Source organism: Onthophagus taurus, chromosome 10 (assembly GCF_036711975.1).
Source record: "Onthophagus taurus isolate NC chromosome 10, IU_Otau_3.0, whole genome shotgun sequence".
NCBI classification, from domain to species: domain Eukaryota; kingdom Metazoa; phylum Arthropoda; class Insecta; order Coleoptera; family Scarabaeidae; genus Onthophagus; species Onthophagus taurus.
Window position 1 is genome coordinate 11,820,632 of NC_091975.1, and position 24,735 is coordinate 11,845,366.

General features: G+C 27.2%; 2 protein-coding genes across 5 annotated transcripts in view; one reads left to right on the forward strand and one right to left on the reverse strand.

The window, feature by feature from the left end:
* The window catches only part of LOC111418506 (acyl-CoA Delta-9 desaturase-like), a 59,564-nt gene that overhangs the window by 29,603 nt on the left and 5,226 nt on the right, over positions 1–24,735 (forward strand). For 2 of the 4 annotated variants that reach the window (XM_071199334.1, XM_071199335.1), the window contains 3 exons: positions 19,058–19,358; positions 19,973–20,062; positions 20,117–20,369. In XM_071199334.1, coding sequence (XP_071055435.1) covers positions 20,135–20,369 — 235 coding nt within the window. In that variant the 5' untranslated portion in view covers positions 19,058–19,358; positions 19,973–20,062; positions 20,117–20,134. The remainder of the gene's footprint in view (positions 1–19,057; positions 19,359–19,972; positions 20,063–20,116; positions 20,370–24,735) is intronic. The other 2 variants (XM_071199337.1, XM_071199336.1) reach the window with 2 other exon arrangements.
* Positions 1,726–3,173, reverse strand: LOC111418507 (acyl-CoA Delta-9 desaturase-like). Its single transcript, XM_023051052.2, has 2 exons — positions 2,226–3,173; positions 1,726–2,167 (listed from the first exon to the last, which is right to left on the reverse strand). Exons 1-2 carry the CDS (start codon positions 2,969–2,971, stop codon positions 1,792–1,794), a joined length of 1,122 nt encoding a protein of 373 aa, XP_022906820.2. The 5' UTR covers positions 2,972–3,173; the 3' UTR covers positions 1,726–1,791.

Sequence of the window (24,735 nt, forward strand, 5' to 3'; positions counted from 1 at the left end):
CGAATCTGAGAGCAAATATACAAGAGCGCAATATTGTTAATAGCAAAATTTGCAACAACTTTTGTTCTAAAAGTTTTTTGATAGCATGCTTCAATTCCCGAATATTACCATTAGCTATAGTAAAACAAGAAAATTCATCAAATTTTCTTTAAATCTGAGAGCAAATATACAAGAGAGCAATATTGTTAAGAATAAGTAAGAAGTTATATTTATTTGTTTATTATTTTAATATTTAAACGAAACTTGCAACATGGATATCAACAGTTACCTTTAATAGTTTGAAAGAGCAACAAATTCATAAAATTTTCATATTTTCGTATCTATCTCGATATTGACGTATCTAACCGCAAAAGTGCAAGAGAGCAGTATTGTTAAGAATAAAATTTGCTACAACTTTTGGTCTAAAAGTATATTTGTAACAAGCGTCGATTCTCAAATGTTACCATTAGTTACTAGTAAAACAAAGAAATGCATAAAATTTTTAAATTTTCGTATTTTTGTCAATATTGACGCATCTGAGAGCAAATATACAAGAGAACAATATTGTTAAGAATAAAATTTGCAACAACTCTTGTTCTAAAAGTTTTTTGATAACATGTTTCAATTCCCCAATGTTACCATTAGCTAATAGTAAAACGAGGAAATTCATCAAATTTTTAAATTATCGTATTTTTCTCAATATTGACGCATCTGAGAGCAAATATACAAGAGAGCAATATTGTTAATAACAAAATTTGCAACAACTTTTGTTCTAAAAGTGTTTTGATAACATGTTTCAATTCCCCAATGTTACCATTAGCTAATAGTAAAACGAGGAAATTCATCAAATTTTTAAGTTTTCGTATTTTTCTCAATATTGACGCATCTGAGAGCAAATATACAAGAGAGCAATATTGTTAATTACTAAATTTGCAACAACTTTTGTTCTAAAAGTTTTTTGATAATATGCTTCAATTCCCAAATGTTACCATTAGCTAATAGTAAAACGAGAAAATTCATCAAATTTTTAAATTTTCGTATTTTTCTCAATATTGACGCATCTGATGGTAAATATACAACAGAGCAATATTGTTAATAACAAAATTTGCAACAACTTTTGTTCTAAAAGTTTTTTGATAACATGCTCCGATTCCCAAATGTTACCATTAGCTAATAGTAAAACAACCAAATTCATTAAATTTTCATATTTTTCTCAATATTGACGCATCTGACAGCAAATATATAAGAGAGCAATACTGTTAAGAATAAAATTTGCTACAACTTTTGTTCTAAAAGTTTTTTGATAGCATGATTCGATTCCCAAATGTTTCCATTAGCTAATAGTAAAACAAAGAAATTCATCAAATTTTCGTATTTTTCTCAATATTGACGCATCTGACAGTAAATATACAAGAGAGCAATATTGTTAACAATAAAATTTGCAACAACTCTTGTTTTAAAAGTTTTTTGATAACATGTTCCGATTCCCAAATGCTACCATTAGCTAGTAGTAAAACAAAGAAATTTATCAAATTTTCGTATTTTTCTCAACATTGACGCATCCAAGAGCAAATATACAAGAGAGCAATATTGTTAAGAATAAAATTTGCTACAACTTTAGTTCTAAAAGTATTTTTGTAACATCCTTCTAGCTACTAGGAAAACAAGGAAATATATTAAATTTTCAAATTTTCGTATTTTCTCAATATTGCAATGATTTAGGAAGCAATATTATTTTAATAGAGGTATAAATCAAATATTTTATTAACAATTACAAATCACAACCAAACCCCAAATTACAAATAAACTTAATTATTTCACATTGAATCTTTTAACATACTGAAAATCAACCGATTTCATATTAATATCACCCCACCCCCATATATTATCACTACTCAGTCCTAAATCTTCTTTCAAACTCGAATTTTTGCCAATTTCTTCTGGCGGAAGTTTCGTTCCATCCCCAGTCCTCAACATTCTTCTCCTAACCATCTCTTCCGAAGCCGTTTTCAAATCGTAAGCCCACCCCAACCACGCAAAAAAATCGATAAAGGCCGTCGTTAAATTTGGGCCATAATTAGCAAATTCCGAAGTTTTGTAATCCCATGGGAAAGTGTGGTGGTAATTGTGCCATCCTTCACCTAACGCTAAATAACCCACGAATGTATTTTCCGATGGATTTATATTTCTGACAACAACAAATATAATTTTGAGTTATGTCTAAAAGTTATAAAATGTTTTCTTACTTATCATATGGTTTCGTTCCATAAAGATGAGCAGCACTATTAACAAGCCAAGTTCCATTAACAGCCCAAATATATTTTCCAACTCCCGCTACATAATACGAAACAACTCCAGTTTCGTTCCAAAAATACCATGGAATTACCGATGGCAGAATGAAGCAAAGAAGTGGCATCAAAATCGCGTAATATTTTTTTTGGAACATAACCACAGGGTCTTTTTCTAAATCGCTCAAATCGATCTTTTTTCCTTTAGCGATGACATCTTTGTGTTTCCTCACCATCAACCAGCCACAATGGGAGAAGAAGAATCCTCGCGAAGAGTTATGAGGATCAGCGTCTGTATCGGTGTGTTTATGGTGTACTCGATGATCTCTCACCCATTCATAAATATGATTTTGAAAAGAAATCGTTGCAAAAAACGCCAAGATTATTCTTAGTGGCAAATTAGCCTTGTAAGTGCGATGAGACCATAATCGATGTGATCCGGCGGTGGTTCCCAGAGCTCCACAAACCATTAATAGAATACTCCATAAATTTGTGGCAAATTTTGCCGAGGTTATGGCTAAATACAACCCGTATATTCCGCAGAAATAAAAATATGATAAAAAAGCGACGTTGAACCAAACTATATCCCATACATAAACTTGGTTGTTTTGATTTTGATTTTGATTCGAAGATTTGATTAAATTTTTTGATTTTTCTGTTTTACTTTCTGCCAAAAGTATTTGAGACGAAATAAGCGAAGACATTTTATGTTTCGTTGGCAAAAGCAAACTGACTTTCTTTTTTGCGTTATAACAAGTACCACTTCTTCCTCTTCCTCTTCGTAGCCCGAATAATTCGGGTTAAAAATTTCTAAATCATAAACTTTCAAGAAAAAAAATTGACTCACTTTCACAACTTTACTAAATTTAGTGTTGACGAACTCCTTTAAACACAAGAACTAATAACATTCTCACTCTGCATTACATTTATATACCGTTTACACATTAATTTTTAATCACTCGGAAATGTACCATTGTGTACTATTCCCGTTGTGAAAGCAAAACGTACCTATTGTGATGAATGTAGGTAATGACTTTGTGAAGGTATTTAAAGTAGGGTGAAGTAATTGGAGCTTATCAAGAATGTAATTTTTGTTTCGGTGAGTTATGGAAAAATTGTGGGGGTCGCGAAGGTGATTTGAAAGGAAATCGAGAATAAGAAGAAGCGGAAAAAGCTAATATTGAGGATTGTTTCAAAGAAATAATAAAGAGAACGTCGTTAATGCGAAAGGATGTTAAATAAGCAAGTTTTACGAGCACTGACACATTTTAACGTATTTATTTATAGAGTTAATTTTAAAAAGATGTTTTATGGTCGTTAAATAAACGACTTGAAAAATTTGTTATTAAGGATTTTGTATGGATATTAATTTTATTATCATTCACAATTTATAATTCACGAGTTAGAATCTCAAATTTGACGCATAGGTTATAATTCGAGATGTGGGAATGATGGAGAAAAATGTTATGGACTAAAAATGTTGTAAAGTGTCTTAGGAATCATGACCCATAAGAATTTTAATTTTAAACTCATGTAATGGGATTAAAATCACCAAATTCTCAAATTTGACGTTTTTATCTAAAGCATAGGTTATAATTCAAGATGTGGGAATGATGGAAAAAATTGCTATGGACTAAAAATGTTGTAAAGTGTCTTAGGAATCATGACCCATAAGAATTTTAATTTTAAACTCATGTAATGGGATTAAAATCACCAAATTCTCAAATTTGACGTTTTTATCTAAAGCATAGGTTATAATTCGAGATGTGGGAATGATGGAAAAAATTGTTATGGACTAAAAATGTTGTAAAGTGTCTTAGGAATCATGACCCATAAGAATTTTAATTTTAAACTCATGTAATGGGATTAAAATCACCAAATTCTCAAATTTGACGTTTTTATCTAAAGCATAGGTTATAATTCGAGATGTGGGAATGATGGAAAAAATTGTTATGGACTAAAAATGTTGTAAAGTGTCTTAGGAATCATGACCCATAAGAATTTTAATTTTAAACTCATGTAATGGGTTTAAAATCACCAAATTCTCAAATTTGACGTTTTTATCTAAAGCATAGGTTATAATTCGAGATGTGGGAATGATGGAAAAAATTGTTATGGACTAAAAATGTTGTAAAGTGTCTTAGGAATCATGATCCATAAGAATTTTAATCTTATAACTCACGTACTGGGATTAAAATCACCAAATTCTCAAATTTGACGTTTTTATCTAAAGCATAGGTTATAATTCGAGATGTGGGAATGATGGAAAAAATTGTTATGGACTAAAAATGTTGTAAAGTGTCTTAGGAATCATGATCCATAAGAATTTTAATTTTAAACTCACGCACTGGGATTAAAATCACCAAATTCTCAAATTTGACGTTTTTATCTAAAGCATAGGTTATAATTCGAGATGTGGGAATGATGGAAAAAATTGTTATGAACTAAAAATGTTGTAAAGTGTCTTAGGAATCATGATCCATAAGAATTTTAATTTTAAACTCACGCACTGGGATTAAAATCACCAAATTCTCAAATTTGACGTTTTTATCTAAAGCATAGGTTATAATTCGAGATGTGGGAATGATGGAAAAAATTGTTATGGACTAAAAATGTTGTAAAGTGTCTTAGGAATCATAATCCATAAGAATTTTAATCTTATAACTCACGTACTGGGATTAAAATCACCAAATTCTCAAATTTGACGTTTTTATCTAAAGCATAGGTTATAATTCAAAATGTGGGAGTGATGGAAAAAATTGTTATGGACTAAAAATGTTGTACAGTGTCTTAGGAATCATGATCCATAAGAATTTTAATCTTATAACTCACACACTGGGATTAAAGTCACCAAATTCTCAAATTTGACGTTTTTATCTAAAGCATAGGTTATAATTCGAGATGTGGGAATGATGGAAAAAATTGTTATGGACTAAAAATGTTGTACAGTGTCTTAGGAACCATGATCCATAAGAATTTTAATTTTAAACTCACGCACTGGGATTAAAATCACCAAATTCTCAAATTTGACGTTTTTATCTAAAGCATAGGTTATAATTCGAGATGTGGGAATGATGGAAAAAATTGCTATGGACTAAAAATGTTGTAAAGTGTCTTAGGAATCATACTCCATAAAAATTTTAATTTTAAACTCACATAATGGGATTAAAATCACCAAATTCTCAAATTTGACGTTTTTATCTAAAGCATAGGTTATAATTCGAGATGTGGGAATGATGGAAAAAATTGTTATGGACTAAAAATGTTGTACAGTGTCTTAGGAACCATGATCCATAAGAATTTTAATTTTAAACTCACGCACTGGGATTAAAATCACCAAATTCTCAAATTTGACGTTTTTATCTAAAGCATAGGTTATAATTCGAGATGTGGGAATGATGGAAAAAATTGTTATGGACTAAAAATGTTGTAAAGTGTCTTAGGAATCATACTCCATAAAAATTTTAATTTTAAACTCACATAATGGGATTAAAATCACCAAATTCTCAAATTTGACGTTTTTATCTAAAGCATAGGTTATAATTCGAGATGTGGGAATGATGGAAAAAATTGTTATGGACTAAAAATGTTGTACAGTGTCTTAGGAACCATGATCCATAAGAATTTTAATTTTAAACTCACGCACTGGGATTAAAATCACCAAATTCTCAAATTTGACGTTTTTATCTAAAGCATAGGTTATAATTCGAGATGTGGGAATGATGGAAAAAATTGTTATGGACTAAAAATGTTGTAAAGTGTCTTAGGAATCATACTCCATAAAAATTTTAATTTTAAACTCACATAATGGGATTAAAATCACCAAATTCTCAAATTTGACGTTTTTATCTAAAGAATAGGTTACAATTCGAGATGTGGGAATGATGGAAAAAAGTGTTATGGACTAAAAATGTTGTAAAGTTTCTTAGGAATCATAATCCATAAGAATTTTAATCTTATAACTAACGTCCTGGGATTAAAATAACCAAATTCTCAAATTTGACGTTTTTATCTAAAGCATAGGTTATAATTCAAGATGTGGGAATGATGGAAAAAATTGCTATGGACTAAAAATGTTGTAAAGTGTCTTAGGAATCATGACCCATAAGAATTTTAATTTTAAACTCACGTAATGGGATTAAAATCACCAAATTATCAAATTTGACGTTTTTATCTAAAGCATAGGTTATAATTCGAGATGTGGGAATGATGGAAAAAATTGTTATGGACTAAAAATATTGTAAAGTGTCTTAGGAATCATGATCCATAAGAATTTTAATCTTATAACTCACGTACTGGGATTAAAATCACCAAATTCTCAAATTTGACGTTTTTATCTAAAGCATAGGTTATAATTCGAGATGTGGGAATGATGGAAAAAATTGTTATGGACTAAAAATGTTGTAAAGTGTCTTAGGAATCAAGATCCATAAGAATTTTAATTTTAAACTCACGTAATGGGATTAAAATCACCAAATTCTCAAATTTGACGTTTTTATCTAAAGCATAGGTTATAATTCGAGATGTGGGAATGATGGAAAAAATTGTTATGGACTAAAAATATTGTAAAGTGTCTTAGGAATCATAATCCATAAGAATTTTAATTTTAAACTCACGTAATGGGATTAAAATCACCAAATTCTCAAATTTGACGTTTTTATCTAAAGCATAGGTTATAATTCGAGATGTGGGAATGATGGAAAAAATTGTTATGGACTAAAAATATTGTAAAGTGTCTTAGGAATCATGATCAATAAGAATTTTAATCTTATAACACGTACTGGGATTAAAATCACCAAATTCTCAAATTTGACGTTTTTATCTAAAGCATAGGTTATAATTCGAGATGTGGGAGTGATGGAAAAAATTGTTATGGACTAAAAATATTGTAAAGTGTCTTAGGAATCATGATCAATAAGAATTTTAATCTTATAACACGTACTGGGATTAAAATCACCAAATTCTCAAATTTGACGTTTTTATCTAAAGCATAGGTTATAATTCGAGATGTGGGAGTGATGGAAAAAAGTGTTATGGACTAAAAATGTTGTAAAGTTTCTTAGGAATCATAATCCATAAGAATTTTAATCTTATAACTAACGTCCTGGGATTAAAATAACCAAATTCTCAAATTTGACGTTTTTATCTAAAGCATAGGTTATAATTCAAGATGTGGGAATGATGGAAAAAATTGCTATGGACTAAAAATGTTGTAAAGTGTCTTAGGAATCATGACCCATAAGAATTTTAATTTTAAACTCACGTAATGGGATTAAAATCACCAAATTATCAAATTTGACGTTTTTATCTAAAGCATAGGTTATAATTCGAGATGTGGGAATGATGGAAAAAATTGTTATGGACTAAAAATATTGTAAAGTGTCTTAGGAATCATGATCCATAAGAATTTTAATCTTATAACTCACGTACTGGGATTAAAATCACCAAATTCTCAAATTTGACGTTTTTATCTAAAGCATAGGTTATAATTCGAGATGTGGGAATGATGGAAAAAATTGTTATGGACTAAAAATGTTGTAAAGTGTCTTAGGAATCAAGATCCATAAGAATTTTAATTTTAAACTCACGTAATGGGATTAAAATCACCAAATTCTCAAATTTGACGTTTTTATCTAAAGCATAGGTTATAATTCGAGATGTGGGAATGATGGAAAAAATTGTTATGGACTAAAAATATTGTAAAGTGTCTTAGGAATCATAATCCATAAGAATTTTAATTTTAAACTCACGTAATGGGATTAAAATCACCAAATTCTCAAATTTGACGTTTTTATCTAAAGCATAGGTTATAATTCGAGATGTGGGAATGATGGAAAAAATTGTTATGGACTAAAAATATTGTAAAGTGTCTTAGGAATCATGATCAATAAGAATTTTAATCTTATAACACGTACTGGGATTAAAATCACCAAATTCTCAAATTTGACGTTTTTATCTAAAGCATAGGTTATAATTCGAGATGTGGGAGTGATGGAAAAAATTGTTATGGACTAAAAATGTTGTAAAGTGTCTTAGGAATCATAATCCATAAGAATTTTAATCTTATAACTCACGTACTGGGATTAAAATCACCAAATTCTCAAATTTGACGTTTTTATTTAAAGAATAGGTTACAATTCGAGATGTTGGAATGATGGAAAAAAGTGTTATGGACTAAAAATGTTGTAAAGTTTCTTAGGAATCATAATCCATAAGAATTTTAATCTTATAACTAACGTCCTGGGATTAAAATAACCAAATTCTCAAATTTGACGTTTTTATCTAAAGCATAGGTTATAATTCGAGATGTGGGAATGATGGAAAAAATTGTTATGGACTAAAAATGTTGTACAGTATCTTAGGAACCATGATCCATAAGAATTTTAATACATCTTTGCTTATAAATCACGTACTGGGATTAGAATCATCAAAGTTTCAAATTTGACGTTTTTATCAAAAGCATAGGTTATAATTCGAGATGTGGGAATGATGGAAAAAATTGTTATGGACTAAAAATATAGTAAAGTGTCTTAGGAATCATGATCCATAAGAATTTTAATACATCTTTGCTTATAACTCACGTACTGATCGTGAGATTAAAATCATTAAATTCTCAAATTTGACGTTTTTATCTAAAGCATAGGTTATAATTCGAGATGTGGAAATGATGGAAAAAATTGTTATGGACTAAAAATGTTGTAAAGTGTCTTAAGAATCATGATCAATAAGAATTTTAATATATCTTTGCTTATAACTCACGTACTGGGATTAGAATCTCCTAATTTTGAAATTTGACGTTTTCAACTAAAACAAAGGTTATAATTGAAGATGTAGGAATGATGGAAAAAATTGTTATGGACTAAAAACATAGTAAAGTGTCTTAGGAATCATGATCCATAAGAATTTTAATACATCTTTGCTTATAACTCACGTCCTGGGATTAGAATCCCCAAAGTGTTAAATTTGACGTTTTCAACTAAAGCATAGGTTACAATTCAAGATGTGGGAATGATGGAAAAAATTGTTATGGACTAAAAACATAGTAAAGTGTCTTAGGAATCATGATCCATAAGAATTTTAATGTTATAACTCACGTACTGGGATTAGAATCACTAAATTTGTCGTTTTCAACTAAAGCATAGGTTGTAATAATTCCAGATGTGGGAATGATGGAAAAAATTGTTATGGACTAAAAACATTGTAAAGTGTCTTAAGAATCATGATCCATAAGAATTTTAATACATCTTTGCTTATAACTCACGTACTGGGATTAGAATCACCAGATTTTTAAATTTGACGTTTTCAACTAAAGCATAGGTTATAATTCAAGATGTGGGAATCATAGAAAAAATTGTTATGGGCAAAAAATATTGTAAAATGTCTTAGGAATCATGATTCATAAGAATTTTAATATACCTTTCCTTATAACTCACGTCGTGGGATTAGAATCATCAAATTTTCAAATTTGACGTTTTTAACTAAAGCATAGGTTATAATTCAAAATATGGGAGTTATGGAAAAAATTGTTATGGACTAAAAACATTGTAAAGTGTCTTAGGAACCATGATCCATAAGAATTTTAATACATCGTTGCTTATAACTCACGTACTGGGATTAAAATCATCAAATTTTCAAATTTGACGTTTTCAACTAAAACATAGGTTATAATTCAAGATGTGGGAATGATGGAAAAAATTGTTATGGACTAAAAATATAGTAAAATGTCTTAGAAATCATAATCCATCAAAATTTTAATTTTATAACTCACGTACTGGGATTAGAATCACTAAAGTGTCAAATTTGACGTTTTTAATTAAAGAATAGGTTACAATTCATGATGTGGGAATAATGGAAAAATTTATTATGGACAAAAATATTGTAAAGTGTCTTAGGAATCATGATTCAACAATTTTAACACATCTTTCCTTATAAGTCTTATAACTCACGTATTGAGAATAGAATCCACAAGGTGTCAAATTTGACGTTTTTATCTAAAGCATAGGTTATAACTCAAGATGTGGGAATGATGGAAAAAATTGTTATGGACTAAAAATATTGTAAAATGTCTTAGAAATCATAATCCATCAAAATTTTAATTTTATAAATCACGTACTGGGATTAGAATCATCAAAGTGTCAAATTTGACGTTTTCAACTAAAAAGCATAGGTTATAATTCCAGATGTGGGAATGATGGAAAAAATTGTTATGGACTAAAAACATTGTAAAGTGTCTTAAGAATCATGATCCATAAGAATTTTAATACATCTTTTCTTATAACTCACGTACTGAGATTAAAATCATCAAATTTTCAAATTTGACGTTTTCAACTTAAACAAAGGTTATAATTTAAGATGTAGGAATGATGGAAAGAATTGTTATGGGCAAAAAATATAATAAAGTGTCTTAGGAATCATGATCCATAAGAATTTTAATACATCTTTACTTATAAATCACGTACTGGGATTAGAATCATCAAAGTTTCAAATTTGACGTTTTTATCAAAAGCATAGGTTATAATTCAAAATGTGGGAATGATGGAAAAAATTGTTATGGACTAAAAATGTTGTAAAATGTCTTAGAAATCATGATCCATAAGAATTTTAATACATTTTTCCTTATAAATCACGTACTGGCATTAAAATAACCAAATTCTCAAATTTGACGTTTTTATCTAAAGCACAGGTTATAATTCAAGATGTGGGAATGATGGAAAAAAATTGTTATGGACTAAAGATGTTGTAAAGTGTCTTAGGAATCATAATCCATAAGAATTTTAATCTTATAACTCACGTACTGGGATTAACATAACCAAATTCTCAAATTTGACGTTTTTATCTAAATCATAGGTTATAATTCAAGATGTAGAAATGATGGAAAAAATTGTTATAGACTAAAAATATAGTAAAGTGTCTTAGGAAACGTGATCCATAAGAATTTTAATACATCTTTGCTTATAACTCACGTACTGGGATTAGACTCACCAAATTTTCAAATTTGATGTTTTCAACTAAAGCATAGGTTACAATTCAAGATGTAGGAAAAATGGAAAAATTTGTTACGGACAAAAAATATTGTAAAGTGTCTTAGGAATCATGATCCATAATAATTTTAATGTTATAACTCACGTACTGGGATTAGAATCACTAAATTTTCAAAGTTGTCGTTTTCAACTAAAGCATAGGTTATAATTCAAGATATGAGAGTGATGGAAAAAATTGTTATGGACTAAAAATATAGTAAAGTGTCTTAGGAATCATGATCCATAAGAATTTTAATACATCTTTGCTTATAACTCACGTACTGGGATTAGAATCATCAAAGTTTCAAATTTGACGTTTTTATCAAAAGCATAGGTTATAATTCCAGATGTGGGAATGATGGAAAAAATTGTTATGGGCAAAAAATATAGTAAAATGTCTTAGGAATCATGATCCATAAAAATTTTAATACATCTTTGCTTATAAATCACGTACTGGGATTAAAATCATCAAATTTTCAAATTTGACGTTTTCAACTAAAACATAGGTTATAATTCAAGATGTGGGAACGATTGAAAAAATTGTTATGGACAAAAAATATTGTAAAATGTCTTAGGAATCATGATCCGTAAGAATTTCAACATATCTTTCGTTATAACTCGCGTAATGCTTTTAAAACCTCTGAAGTCTCAAATTTGACGTTTTCAACTATACAGTGTGTCCGCAAAATAACGGATATAGGCGATAAAATCGTTATAAACGGTTTATGGAAAAATCCCTGAAACGGGTCTAAAGATTTAAATTTTTTGCAATCTTTTGGTGTAGATTTCAATTTTTTTTAGGCATTTTTAAACGATTTTTTTTTAAATGCCAACCCCTATTTTTATTATGGAATATGAAAGTGGGTGTTCTTCTGAATCTACTACAGTCAATATTAATATTAGTTACATAAGAAAATTTTCGAGAAAAATTACTTTACAGTTTATCTACTTTAAATTTGTTGACATGATAAAAATAGCAGTAGCCATGAGTAACTATGGTAACCAACTGTTTTAAACAATTTTCTACGTGTCAAAGATGATTTAGTAAGTAGTTGTCTTTCTTAATGCAACATTTCCTGATCGAAAATTACTTAGCTCATTAGTATGGTAAGTCAAGCTGTGACTAAATTTGAAAAGCATGAACATCTTCGAGATTACTCACTCCTATAAAGTAAACCTCATTCACGAGCAATGATTGGTAGTTTTTCCAACAAGAATTTTTCTACGATGACGAAGACTTTGTCAAAAATGAGGAGTGTCATGCTAGCATTTATGTGGTCTTCCTGGAAATCGCTTGCTGTCTGATTTTTGCATTTGGAATTTCTTTGCCAAACTTCTCCTCAATTTAGTCCATCTGACCATATTCTGTACCCCGTACATCTCGCTTCTTAATATGCCACGCAGGCATAAGCCTGTATTGGTTCTTAGAGCTCTCATGACTTGATAGCAGTGGTTTTGCTTTAATTTTTATCGTTATGTGTTTGCTCTGCCGTATGATATCCCGTAGGAACCAGATATTACTACGGCTTTGGTTATCTGTGATTTCAAAAGGCTGAATACTGCCTACAGAAGGCTGAATACTGCTTGTAGAAGACTTGATACTATTGGCAGAAAACAATTACTGCTTGTACAAGGCTTAATACTACAGGCAGAAGATAACCACTGCTTGCAGAAGACTTAAAATTAAGAGCAGAAGACAAATAATGCTTGCTGAAGAATTAATACTGCAGGCTGAAGACAAATACTGCTTGCTCAAAAGTAAATTTTATTCAAAAAGGCCATATACGAAGAAAAATAAGATTATGTTTTTGTGATTCACGAGTTATAAATCATTTTGTTGTTAAATGCGTAAAATTTAAAATGTTTGGGATTTTCAATCCGCTAGATGCGTAATAGTCATAATTAAGTTCATAATTTTCATCAAAAACATTTAATTACGAGTTATAATAATAATTTTTTATCCAAAATCTGATTTGGATAAGATTTGGAAGGAAATCGAATAATGAATAATAATCGATAAATAGAAGAAATTACTCAAGGAGGAATTAGTTTAATAACGAATGTTTAACGTAATTGTTTTTAAACGATATTTTTTTAATAATCAGTTTTGATTAAACTGTAATCATCTATTATTTAGACAAATTATTGAGAGATAATTCTGAACCAACGCAACGACATAAAAAAATCTCCAATTAAAAGATAAATATAGCTCCACAACCGTTCGATGCAAAAAAATAAATGTAAAAACTGAATTATTATCTTACAGATCTTACAAGATCTATGATTTTGAAAAAAGGAGATATCAAGTTAAAAAATAAAATGCTAGGTTAGAAACTGCCAAATGTCAAAATTAAATATAATGATTTTTTGATAAATATTGACATGATCTTAATAAGAATCGAAAATGCTCTCATTTGGTACCAAATTCGATATAATTGGGTTAAAAAATGAAAAAGTTAGGTTAGAAACTGTCAAATGTCAAAATTAAATGTAACGATTTTTTGATAAATATTTAAATGATTTTAATAAGAATAAAAAGTGCTTTAATTTGATACCAAACTCGATATAATTGGGTTAGAAAATAAAAAAGTTAAGTTATAAACTGACAAATGTCAAAATTAAATATAACGATTTTTTGATAAATATTGAAATGATCTTAATAAGAATCAAAAATGCTTTAATTTGATACCAAACTCGATATAATTGGGTTAAAATATAAAAAAGTTAGGTTATAAGCTGTCAAATGTCAAAATTAAATATAACGATTTTTTGATAAATATTGAAATAATCTTAATAAGAATCAAAAATGCTTTAATTTGATACCAAACACGATATATTTGGTTTAAAAAATGAAAAAGCTAGGTTATATGTAACTGTCAAATGTCAAATAATCGCCATTTTTTTTTATTAAAAATTAAGATATCTCGATAACGGTTGGAGATAAATAGGTTGAGTTTGGGTTCATTTTAAAGGATTTTTAATTCTCTATCCATTTATTTTTTCTGAATTGATGATTATTAAGAAATAAATACGACTTTATTGATTTAAAAATTGATTATGTGAAAAAAAACAATAAGTTGCATGTGACGGATCGGCTAGCTTTGTTTTCAATATTAATAATAACCAAAATTGCTTTAATTTGATACCAATCTCGATATAATTAAGTTAAAAAATAAAATGTTAGGTTAGAACCTGTCAAATGTCAAAATTAAATATAACGATTTTATGATTAATATTGAAGTGATATTAATAAGAATCAAAAATGCTCTCATTTGATACCAAATTCGATATAATTGGGTTAAAAAATGAAAAAGTTAGGTTAGAAATTGTCAAATGTCAAAATTAAATGTAACGATTTTTTGATAAATATTGAAATGATCTTAATAAGAATCAAAATTGGTTTAATTTGATACCAAACACGATATATTTGGGTTAAAAAATAAAAAAAGTTAGGTTATAAACTGTCAAAATTAAAGTAACGATTTTTTGATAAATATTTAAATGATTTTAATAAGAATAAAAAGTGCTTTAATTTGATACCAAACTCGATATAATTGGGTTAGAAAATAAAAAAGTTAGGTTATAAACTGACAAATGTCAAAATTAAATATAACGATTTTTTGATAAATATTGAAATGATCTTAATAAGAATCAAAAATGCTTTAATTTGATACCAAACTCGATATAATTGGGTTAAAAAGTAAAAAAGTTAGGTTATAACTGTCAAATAACCGCCATTTTTTTTTATTAAAAATTAAGATATCTCGATAACGATTGGAGATAAACAGGTCGAGTTTGGGTTCATTTTAAAGGATTTTTAATTTTCTATCCATTTATGTTAAGAAGAGAACACCATTATACCACAAATTTTTAAATATTTAAAAATTGATTATATGAAAAAAAGCAATAAGTTGCATGTGACGGATCGGTTAGCTTTGTTTTGAATATTAATAATAACCAAAATTGCTTTAATTTGGTACCAAACACGATATATTTGGGTTAAGAAATAAAAAAGTTAGGTTAGAAAGTGTCAAATGTCAAAATTAAATATAACGATTTTTTGATAAATATTGATATGAACTTAATAAGAATCAAAAATGCTTTAATTTGATACCAAACACGATATGTTTGTGTTAAGAAATGAAAAAGATAGGTTAGAACTGTCAAATGTCAAAATTAAATATAACGATTTTTTGATAAATATTGAAATGATTTTAATAAGAATCAAAATTGCTTTAATTTGATACCAAACTCGATATAATTGGGTTAAAAAATAAAAAAGTTATGTTATAAGCTGTCAAATGTCAAAATTAAATATACCGATTTTTTGATTAATATTGAAATGATCTTAATAAGATTCATAAATGCTTTAATTTGATACCAAACTCGATATAATTGGGTTAAAAAATAAAAAAGCTAGGTTAGAAACTGTCAAATGTCAAAATTAAATATAATGATTTTTTGATAAATATTGAAATGAACTTAATAAGAATCAAAAATGCTTTAATTTGATACCAAAAACAATATATTTGGGTTAAGAAATAAAATAGCTAGGTTAGAAACTGTCAAATGTCAAAATTAAATATAACGATTTTTTGATAGATATTGAAATGATCTTAATAAGAATCAAAATGCTTTAATTTGATACCAAACTCGATATAATTGGGTTAAAAAATAAAATAGTTAGGTTAGAAACTGTCAAATGTCAAAATTAAATGTAACGATTTTTTGATAAATATTGGAATGATCTTAATAAGATTCAAAAATGCTTTAATTTGACACCAAACACGATATATTTGGGTTAAGAAATAAAAAAGTTAGCTTAGAAAGTGTCAAATGTCAAAATTAAATATTACGATTTTTTGATAAATATTACAATGATCTTAATAAGAATCAAAAATGCTTTAATTTGATACCAAACGCGATATAATTCGGTTAAAAAATAAAAAAGTTAGGTTATAACTGTCAAATGTCAAATAATCGCCATTTTTTTTATTAAAAATTAAGATATCTCGATAACGATTGGAGATAAACAGGTCGAGTTTGGGTTCATTTTAAAGGATTTTCAATTTTCTATCCATTTATGTTAAGAAGAGAACACCATTATACCACAAATTTTTAAATATTTAAAAATTGATTATGTGAAAAAAATCAATAAGTTGCATGTGACGGATCGGTTAGCTTTGTTTTCAATATTAATAATAACCAAAATTGCTTTAATTTGATACTAAACTCGATATAATTGGGTTAAAAAATAAAAAAGTTAGGTTAGAAACTGTCAAATGTCAAAATTAAATGTAACGATTTTTTGATAAATATTGAAATGATCTTAATAAGAATCAAAAATGCTCCCATTTGATACCAAATTCGATATAATTTGGTTAAAAAATGAAAAAGTTTGGTTAGAAACTGTCAAATGTCAAAATTAAATATAACGATTTTTTGATTAATATTGAAATGATCTTTATAAGATTCAAAAATGCTTTAATTTGATACCAAACTCGATATAATTGGGTTAAAATATAAAAAAGTTAGGTTATAAGCTGTCAAATGTCAATATTAAATATAACGATTTTTTGATAAATATTGCAATGATCTTAATAAGAATCAAAAATGCTTTAATTTGATACCAAACTCGATATAATTGGGTTAAAATAAAAAAAAGTTAGGTTATAAGCTGTCAAATGTCAAAATTAAATATAACAATTTTTTGATAAATATTGAAATGATCTTAATAAGAATCAAAAATGCTTTAATTTGATACAAAACTCGATATAATTGGGTTAAAAAATAAAAAAGTTAGGTTATAACTGTCAAATGTCAAATAACAGCCATTTTTTTTAATTAAAAAGTAAGATATCTCGATAACGATTGGAGATAAACAGGTCGAGTTTGGGTTCATTTTAAAGGATTTTTAATTTTCTATCCATTTATGTTAAGAAGAGAACACCATTATACCACAAATGTTTAAATATTTAAAAATTTGATTATGTGAAAAGAAGCAATAAGTTGCATGTGACGGATCGGTTAGCTTTGTTTTCAATATTAATAATAACAAAAATTGCTTTAATTTGATACCAAACTCGATATAATTGGGTTAAAAAATGAAAAAGTTAGGTTAGAAACTGTCAAATGTCAAAATTAAATGTAACGATTTTTTGATAAATATTGAAATGATCTTAATAAGAATCAAAAATGCTCCCATTTGATACCAAATTCGATATAATTTGGTTAAAAAATGAAAAAGTTAGGTTAGAAACTTTCAAATGTCAAAATTAAATATAACGATTTTTTGATTAATATTGAAATGATCTTTATAAGATTCAAAAATGCTTTAATTTGATACCAAACACGATATATTTGGGTTAAAAAATAAAAAAGTTAGGTTAGAAACTGTCAAATGTCAAAATTAAATATAACGATTTTTTGATAAATATTGAAACGATCTTAATAAGAATCAAAAGTACTTTAATTTGATACCAAATTCGATATAATTGGGTTAAAATAAAAAAAAGTTAGGTTATAAGCTGTCAAATGTCAAAATTAAATATAACAATTTTTTGATAAATATTGAAATGATCTTAATAAGAATCAAAAATGCTTTAATTTGATACCAAACACGATATGTTTGTGTTAAGAAATAAAAAAGTTAGGTGAGAAACTGTCAAATGTCAAAATTAAATATAACGATTTTTTGATAAATATAGAAATAATCTTAATAAGAATCAAAAATGCTTTAATTTGATACCAAACTCGATATAATTGGGTTAAAAAATAAAAAAGTTAGGTTATAACTGTCAAATGTCAAATAACCGCCATTTTTTTTAATTAAAAAGTAAGATATCTCGATAACGATTGGAGATAAACAGGTCGAGTTTGGGTTCATTTTAAAGCATTTTTAATTTTCTATCCATTTATGTTAAAAAAAGAACACCGTTATAACTAAAAATTTTTTCTGAATTGATGATTATTAAGAAATACATAAATATGACTACATCCGACTCATTCAAAAAGATTGCTTATGTGAAAAAATGCAATAAGTTGCATGTAACTGATTTTAAAAAGTGTAAAAGTTAGGTTAGAAACTGTCAAATGTCAAAATTAAATATGATTTTATAATTAATATTGAAATAATTTTAATAAGAATCAAAACTGCTTTAATTTGATACCAAACACGATATATTTGGGTTAAAACATAAAAAAAGTTAAGTTATAAACTGTCAAATGTCAAAATTAAATATAACGATTTTTTGATAAACATTGAAATAATCTTAATAAGAAACAAAAGTGTTTTAATTTGAGACCAAACTCGATATAATTGTGTTAAAAAATAAAAAAGTTAGGTTATAACTGTCAAATGTCAAATAATCGCCATTTTTTTTATTAAAAATTAATGATATCTCGATAATGGTTGGAGATAAACAGGTCGAGTTTGGGTTCATTTTAAAGGATTTTCAATTTTCTATCCATTTACGTTAAAAAAAGAACACCATCATAATCAAAAAAATTTCTGAATCGATTCTTATTAAGAAATAAATACAACTTTATTGATTTAAAAATTGGTTATGTGAACAGATTTGAACTTGAAACCCCCACTTTTAGCATTTACGAACGTGTAATTCTTATTGGATTGGTTTTTGAGACACGATTTTTTATTTACATCAAAGTCAACTTCAAATTTGGTCAAAAAAAAGCAATTTCAAATAACTTTTCTCTTTAACCCGTTCATTTCTCACTTTCATCTTCTTACAATTTCGATCGTAATTGAAGATGCAACGATTTCAAACAATCCGAGAAAGTGAAGAAAATAACAAATTCGACTACGTCGCTTCGTAGCAAGTCTCATTACACTCCTAAGGCAAAAAGACGAGAAAAATCACTCGGTGAGGAAGAAAGGATTTAACAAGGAGGTGTCGGAGGTGGTGGAAGAAATTCACCACGTGATGCTGGCGAATCTTAGTTGAGGTTGATATATTTATATTTCCGGGCTCACAAACTGGTGCCATTCGATACTTTGTAACTGGTACCATTAAGATCGAGTGAATTTTTGTGGTGTTTCTATTTGATTTTGGTGAGTTAATAATTTTAATACAATTAATTCTTAGTTAAAATCTCTCTCGATAAGTAGAACACACTTGAAATGGTTACAAGACATAAATCTTAAATCTCTCTGACCACCATTTCATTTAGTTACCTCATAAACCCAAATTATTGTCGTGTTTATGATTGAACGGGTAATTGTTTAATAATAAACGTTGGTTTCTGGGTCATGCAGGAAAAAAGTAGGTTAATAAATGTGTTTGAAAGTACAAAAAGTAATTTTTTTTTGACGAAACGAAATTTGTAATAATTATTGTAACATTTTCGCCAAAAAGAGAAAGTTTCGAATTCTTAGCCTTGAACTCTTCAAGAGCAAGGCACAACGAAAACTGTCAATGCCAAAAAGAGAAAGTTAACGATAAAAAGAAACTTGCTGTACAATTTAATTAATTTTAAATAGAAAGTTTCGTTTTTTGAATTTTTATGATTACTCATAAAACGAAATACTAAATAAGAAAATTTTTAATGCTAACCAAATGCTAAAAAATAAACCTAATTGCAAAGTACTTTCCACTTATCAAAATCGTATTAAAGGTTAATTATCGCGCCTAAAACCACTTACCCATGGAATTTTTTAATTTCTAGAAACAATTAAGGCAAGGAAACGTTAAAACCCGTCCAAATCGAACGTAAATGTTTATTGAGTTGATAGTCAGCGCAGAATTAACATCTAAAGTAACAAACAAGTTAATTTTTTTTGTGATATAATAAAGTAATAATATCTTTTAGGTGCTTTAGATAACAAAAATGTCTCCGAGCATAATCGCTGGATCCCCGATTTTTATAAACGAAGCGACGAGATCTGCGGAAGATGCAAAATTAACTCAATTTGTTAAGCCGCAAAACCAAGAAGTAAAGCAGAACGCTTATCAGTGGAAAATCGTGTGGAGAAACGTTTTTGCATTTATTTACCTTCATTATGCGGTTCTTCATGGGTTATATTTCGTATTTACAAGAAATGTTTTGCTTACTTTAGGATGGAGTAAGTACTTTTTATAGTTAAAATTAAAATTTTATATCTAAACTGTCAATTAATGATAAAACAAAACGTAGTTATCTGACTTACCGACAACGATCTTTTCTTCGCATTTATTCGTTTTCAAGTTAAATATTGTTATAAATTATACTTAATTTAACAACCCCGAAACCGTTTTATAAAAATTTATTTCACAACTTCAATTTTTAATGATTTTTCGCCGTTTTAAGCAAAATTTGAACTGTCAATTAATAATTGGGACACAACGACATAAAAATTAATAGATCGACTTCTATTTTGGTCGATATTTTTGAGCGATTTCTTTTTATTTATTAATAATAACGATCTCAATTGATTTGTTTAAAAGTAAATTAACAAAGTATGAATTAATTTTATAAATTTAAAAACGAATTAACGACTTAATATTTTTAATAATCCGTAAAATTTTATCTCTATGGTCTTATGCATCAAAAAATAAGTTTTTGACTTATTTTAATTCGAATTTTTTAATAAAATTAGTTAAAACATTTACCTTGTCATTCCTGAAACTGATTTGCACCAAAATTTGGATTCCCCGGGTTAAAAATACCAATAAAATGTTTTATCAAATTTAAATCGCACCTCAAATAATTAAAACTGTCAATTAATAACGTAGTTGTCTGACTTACCGACAACGATTTTTTCTTTTCATTTATTCGTTTTCAAGTTAAATATTGTTATAAATTATACTTAATTTAACAACCCCGAAATCGTTTTATAAAAATTTATTTCACAACTTCAATTTTTAATGATTTTTCGCCGTTTTAAGCAAAATTTGAACTGTCAATTAATAATTGGGACACAACGACATAAAAATTAATAGATCGACTTCTATTTTGGTCGATATTTTTGAGCGATTTCTTGTTATTTATTAATAATAACGATCTCAATTGATTTGTTTAAAAGTAAATTAACAAGATATGAATTAATTTTATAAATTTAAAAACGAATTAATGACTTAATTTTTTTAGTAATCCGTAAAATCTTATATCTATGGTCTTATGCATCAAAAAATAAGTTTTTAACTTATTTTAATTCGAATTTTTTAATAAAATTAGTTAAAACACTTACCTTGTCATTCCTGAAACTGATTTGCACCAAAATTTGGATTCCCCGGGTTAAAAATACCAATAAAATGTTTTATCAAATTTAAATCGCACCTCAAATAATTAAAACTGTCAATTAATAACGTAGTTGTCTGACTTACCGACAACGATTTTTTCTTTTCATTTATTCGTTTTCAAATTAAATATTGTTATAAATTATACTTAATTTAACAACCCCGAAATCGTTTTATAAAAATTTATTTCACAACTTCAATTTTTAATGATTTTTCGCCGTTTTAAGCAAAATTTGAACTGTCAATTAATAATTGGGACACAACGATATAAAAATTAATAGATCGACTTTTATTTTAGTCGATATTTTTGAGCGATTTCTTTTTATTTATTAAAAATAACGATCTCAATTGATTTGTTTAAAAGTAAATTAACAAGATATGAATTAATTTTATAAATTTAAAAACGAAGTAATGACTTAATTTTTTTAGTAATCCGTAAAATCTTATATCCATGGTCTTATGCATCAAAAAATAAGTTTTTGACTTATTTTAATTCGAATTTTTTAATAAAATTAGTTAAAACACTTACCTTGTCATTCCTGAAACTGATTTGCACCAAAATTTGGATTCGCTGGGTTAAAAATACTAATAAAATGTTTTAACAAATTTAAATCGCACCTCAAATAATTAAAACTGTCAATTAATAACGTAGTTGTCTGACTTACCGACAACGATCTTTTCTTCGCATTTATTCGTTTTCAAATTAAATATTGTTATAAATTATATTTAATTTAACAACCCCGAAATCGTTTCATAACAATTTATTTCACAACTTCAATTTTTAATGATTTTTCGCCGTTTTAAGCAAAATTTGAACTGTCAATTAACAATTGGGACACAACGATATAAGATATAATAGATCGACTTTTATTTTGGTCGATATTTTTGGGCGATTTTTTTTTATTTATTAATAATAACGATCTCAATTGATTTATTTAAAAGTAAATTAACAAGGTATGAATTAATTTTATAAATTTAAAAACGAATTAATGACTTAATTTTTTTAGTAATCCGTAAAATCTTATATCTATGGTCTTATGCATCAAAAAATAAGTTTTTAACTTATTTTAATTCGAATTTTTTAATAAAATTAGTTAAAACACTTACCTTGTCATTCCTGAAACTGATTTGCACCAAAATTTGGATTCGGCGGTTTAAAAATACCAACAAAACGTTTTAACAAATTTAAATCGCACCTCCAATAATTAAAACTGTCAATTAATAACGTAGTTGTCTGACTTACCGACAACGATCTTTTCTTCGCATTTATTCGTTTTCATGTTAAATATTGTTATAAATTATACTTAATTTAACAACCCCGAAACCGTTTTATAAAAATTTATTTCACAACTTCAATTTTTAATGATTTTTCGCCGTTTTAAGCAAAATTTGAACTGTCAATTAATAATTGGGACACAACGACATAAAAATTAATAGATCGACTTCTATTTTGGTCGATATTTTTGAGCGATTTCTTTTTATTTATTAATAATAACGATCTCAATTGATTTGTTTAAAAGTAAATTAACAAAGTATGAATTAATGTTATAAATTTAAAAACGAATTAATGACTTAATTTTTTTAGTAATCCGTAAAATCTTATATCTATGGTCTTATGCATCAAAAAATAAGTTTTTGACTTATTTTAATTCGAATTTTTTAATAAAATTAGTTAAAACACTTACCTTGTCATTCTTGAAATTGATTTGCACCAAAATTTGGATTCCCCGGGTTAAAAATACCAATAAAATGTTTTAACAAATTTAAATAGCACCTCAAATAATTAAAACTGTCAATTAATAACGTAGTTGTCTGACTTACCGACAACGATCTTTTCTTCGCATTTATTCGTTTTCAAATTAAATATTGTTATAAATTATACTTAATTTAACAACCCCGAAATTGTTTTATAAAAATTTATTTCACAACTTCAATTTTTAATGATTTCTTCACCGTTTCAAGCAAAATTTGAACTGTCAATTAATAATTGGGACACAACATTGGGACAAAATTCATAGATCGACTTTTATTTTGGTCGATATTTTTGAGCGATTTCGTTTTATTTATTAATAATAACGGTTTTAATTGATTTGTTTAAATGTAAATTAACAATGTATGAATTAATTTTATAAATTTAAAAGCGAATTACCGAGTTAATTTTTTTAATAATCCGTAAAATTTTATATCTATGTTCTTGAGTATCAAATGAAATAAGTTTTTGAATTATTTTAACTTGATTTTTTAATTAAATTAGTTAAAACATTTACCTTGTCATAGTTAAAACTGATTTTCACCAAAATTTTTAATTAAAACCATCAATTAACAAGCAAACGCAGTTACCTGGCTTACCGACAACGATATTTCCTTTTCATTTATTTGTTTTCAAATTAAATATTGGCGAAAAAACAACAAAAGATAGAATTGTCACCATCAAGTAGTCAAGCAAAACCAATAAATTCAAACGCCGGTCATCACAACCACGTCTAATATCATCAAAATTGGAAACCGGATTAAAAATGAATGTGATGTGGTTTTCCAAGTTCAATTCCGGTAATTTTGATATTTGCGACTCGTGTTGATTAGGAAGACCAACAACTTTAGATAATGATCTGTTAAGGGCAGAAGTGGAAGAAAATGGGTGTCAGAAGAACCTTGGTTGACCATCCAAAAACATTTGTTTGATCCATATCACATGCAACTTAATGCATTTTTCAAATAACCACTTTATCAAAAAATTCAGAAAATTTTTTTAGTAATAATGGTGTTCTTTTTTTAACATAAATGAATAGAAAATTAAAAATCTTTTAAAATGAACCCAAACTCGACCTATTTATCTCCAACCGTTGTCGAGATATCTTAATTTTTAACAAAAAAAATGGCGATTATTTGACATTTGACAGTTTATAACCTAACTTTTTCATTTTTTAACCCAAATATATCGTGTTTGGTATCAAATTAAAGCATTTTTGATTCCTATTACGATCATTTCAATATTTATCAAAAAATCGTTACATTTAATTTTGACATTTGACATTTTCTAACTTAACTTTTTTATTTTTTAATTCAAACATATGGAGTTTGGTATCAAATTAAAGTATTTTTGTTTTTTGTTAAGATCATTTCAATATTTATCAAAAAACCGTTATATTTAATTTTGACATTTGACAATTTCTAACCTAACTTTTTTACTTTTTAACCCAAACATATCGTGTT

Coding starts and splice junctions, on each gene's coding strand:
- LOC111418507 (XM_023051052.2), bottom strand. CDS start 2,971: ATGTCTTCGCTTATTTCGTCTCAAATACTTTTGGCAGAAAGTAAAACA. Junction 2,168..2,225: donor GGAACGAAACCATATGATAA/GTAAGAAAACAT, acceptor TGTTGTTGTCAG/AAATATAAATCCATCGGAAA.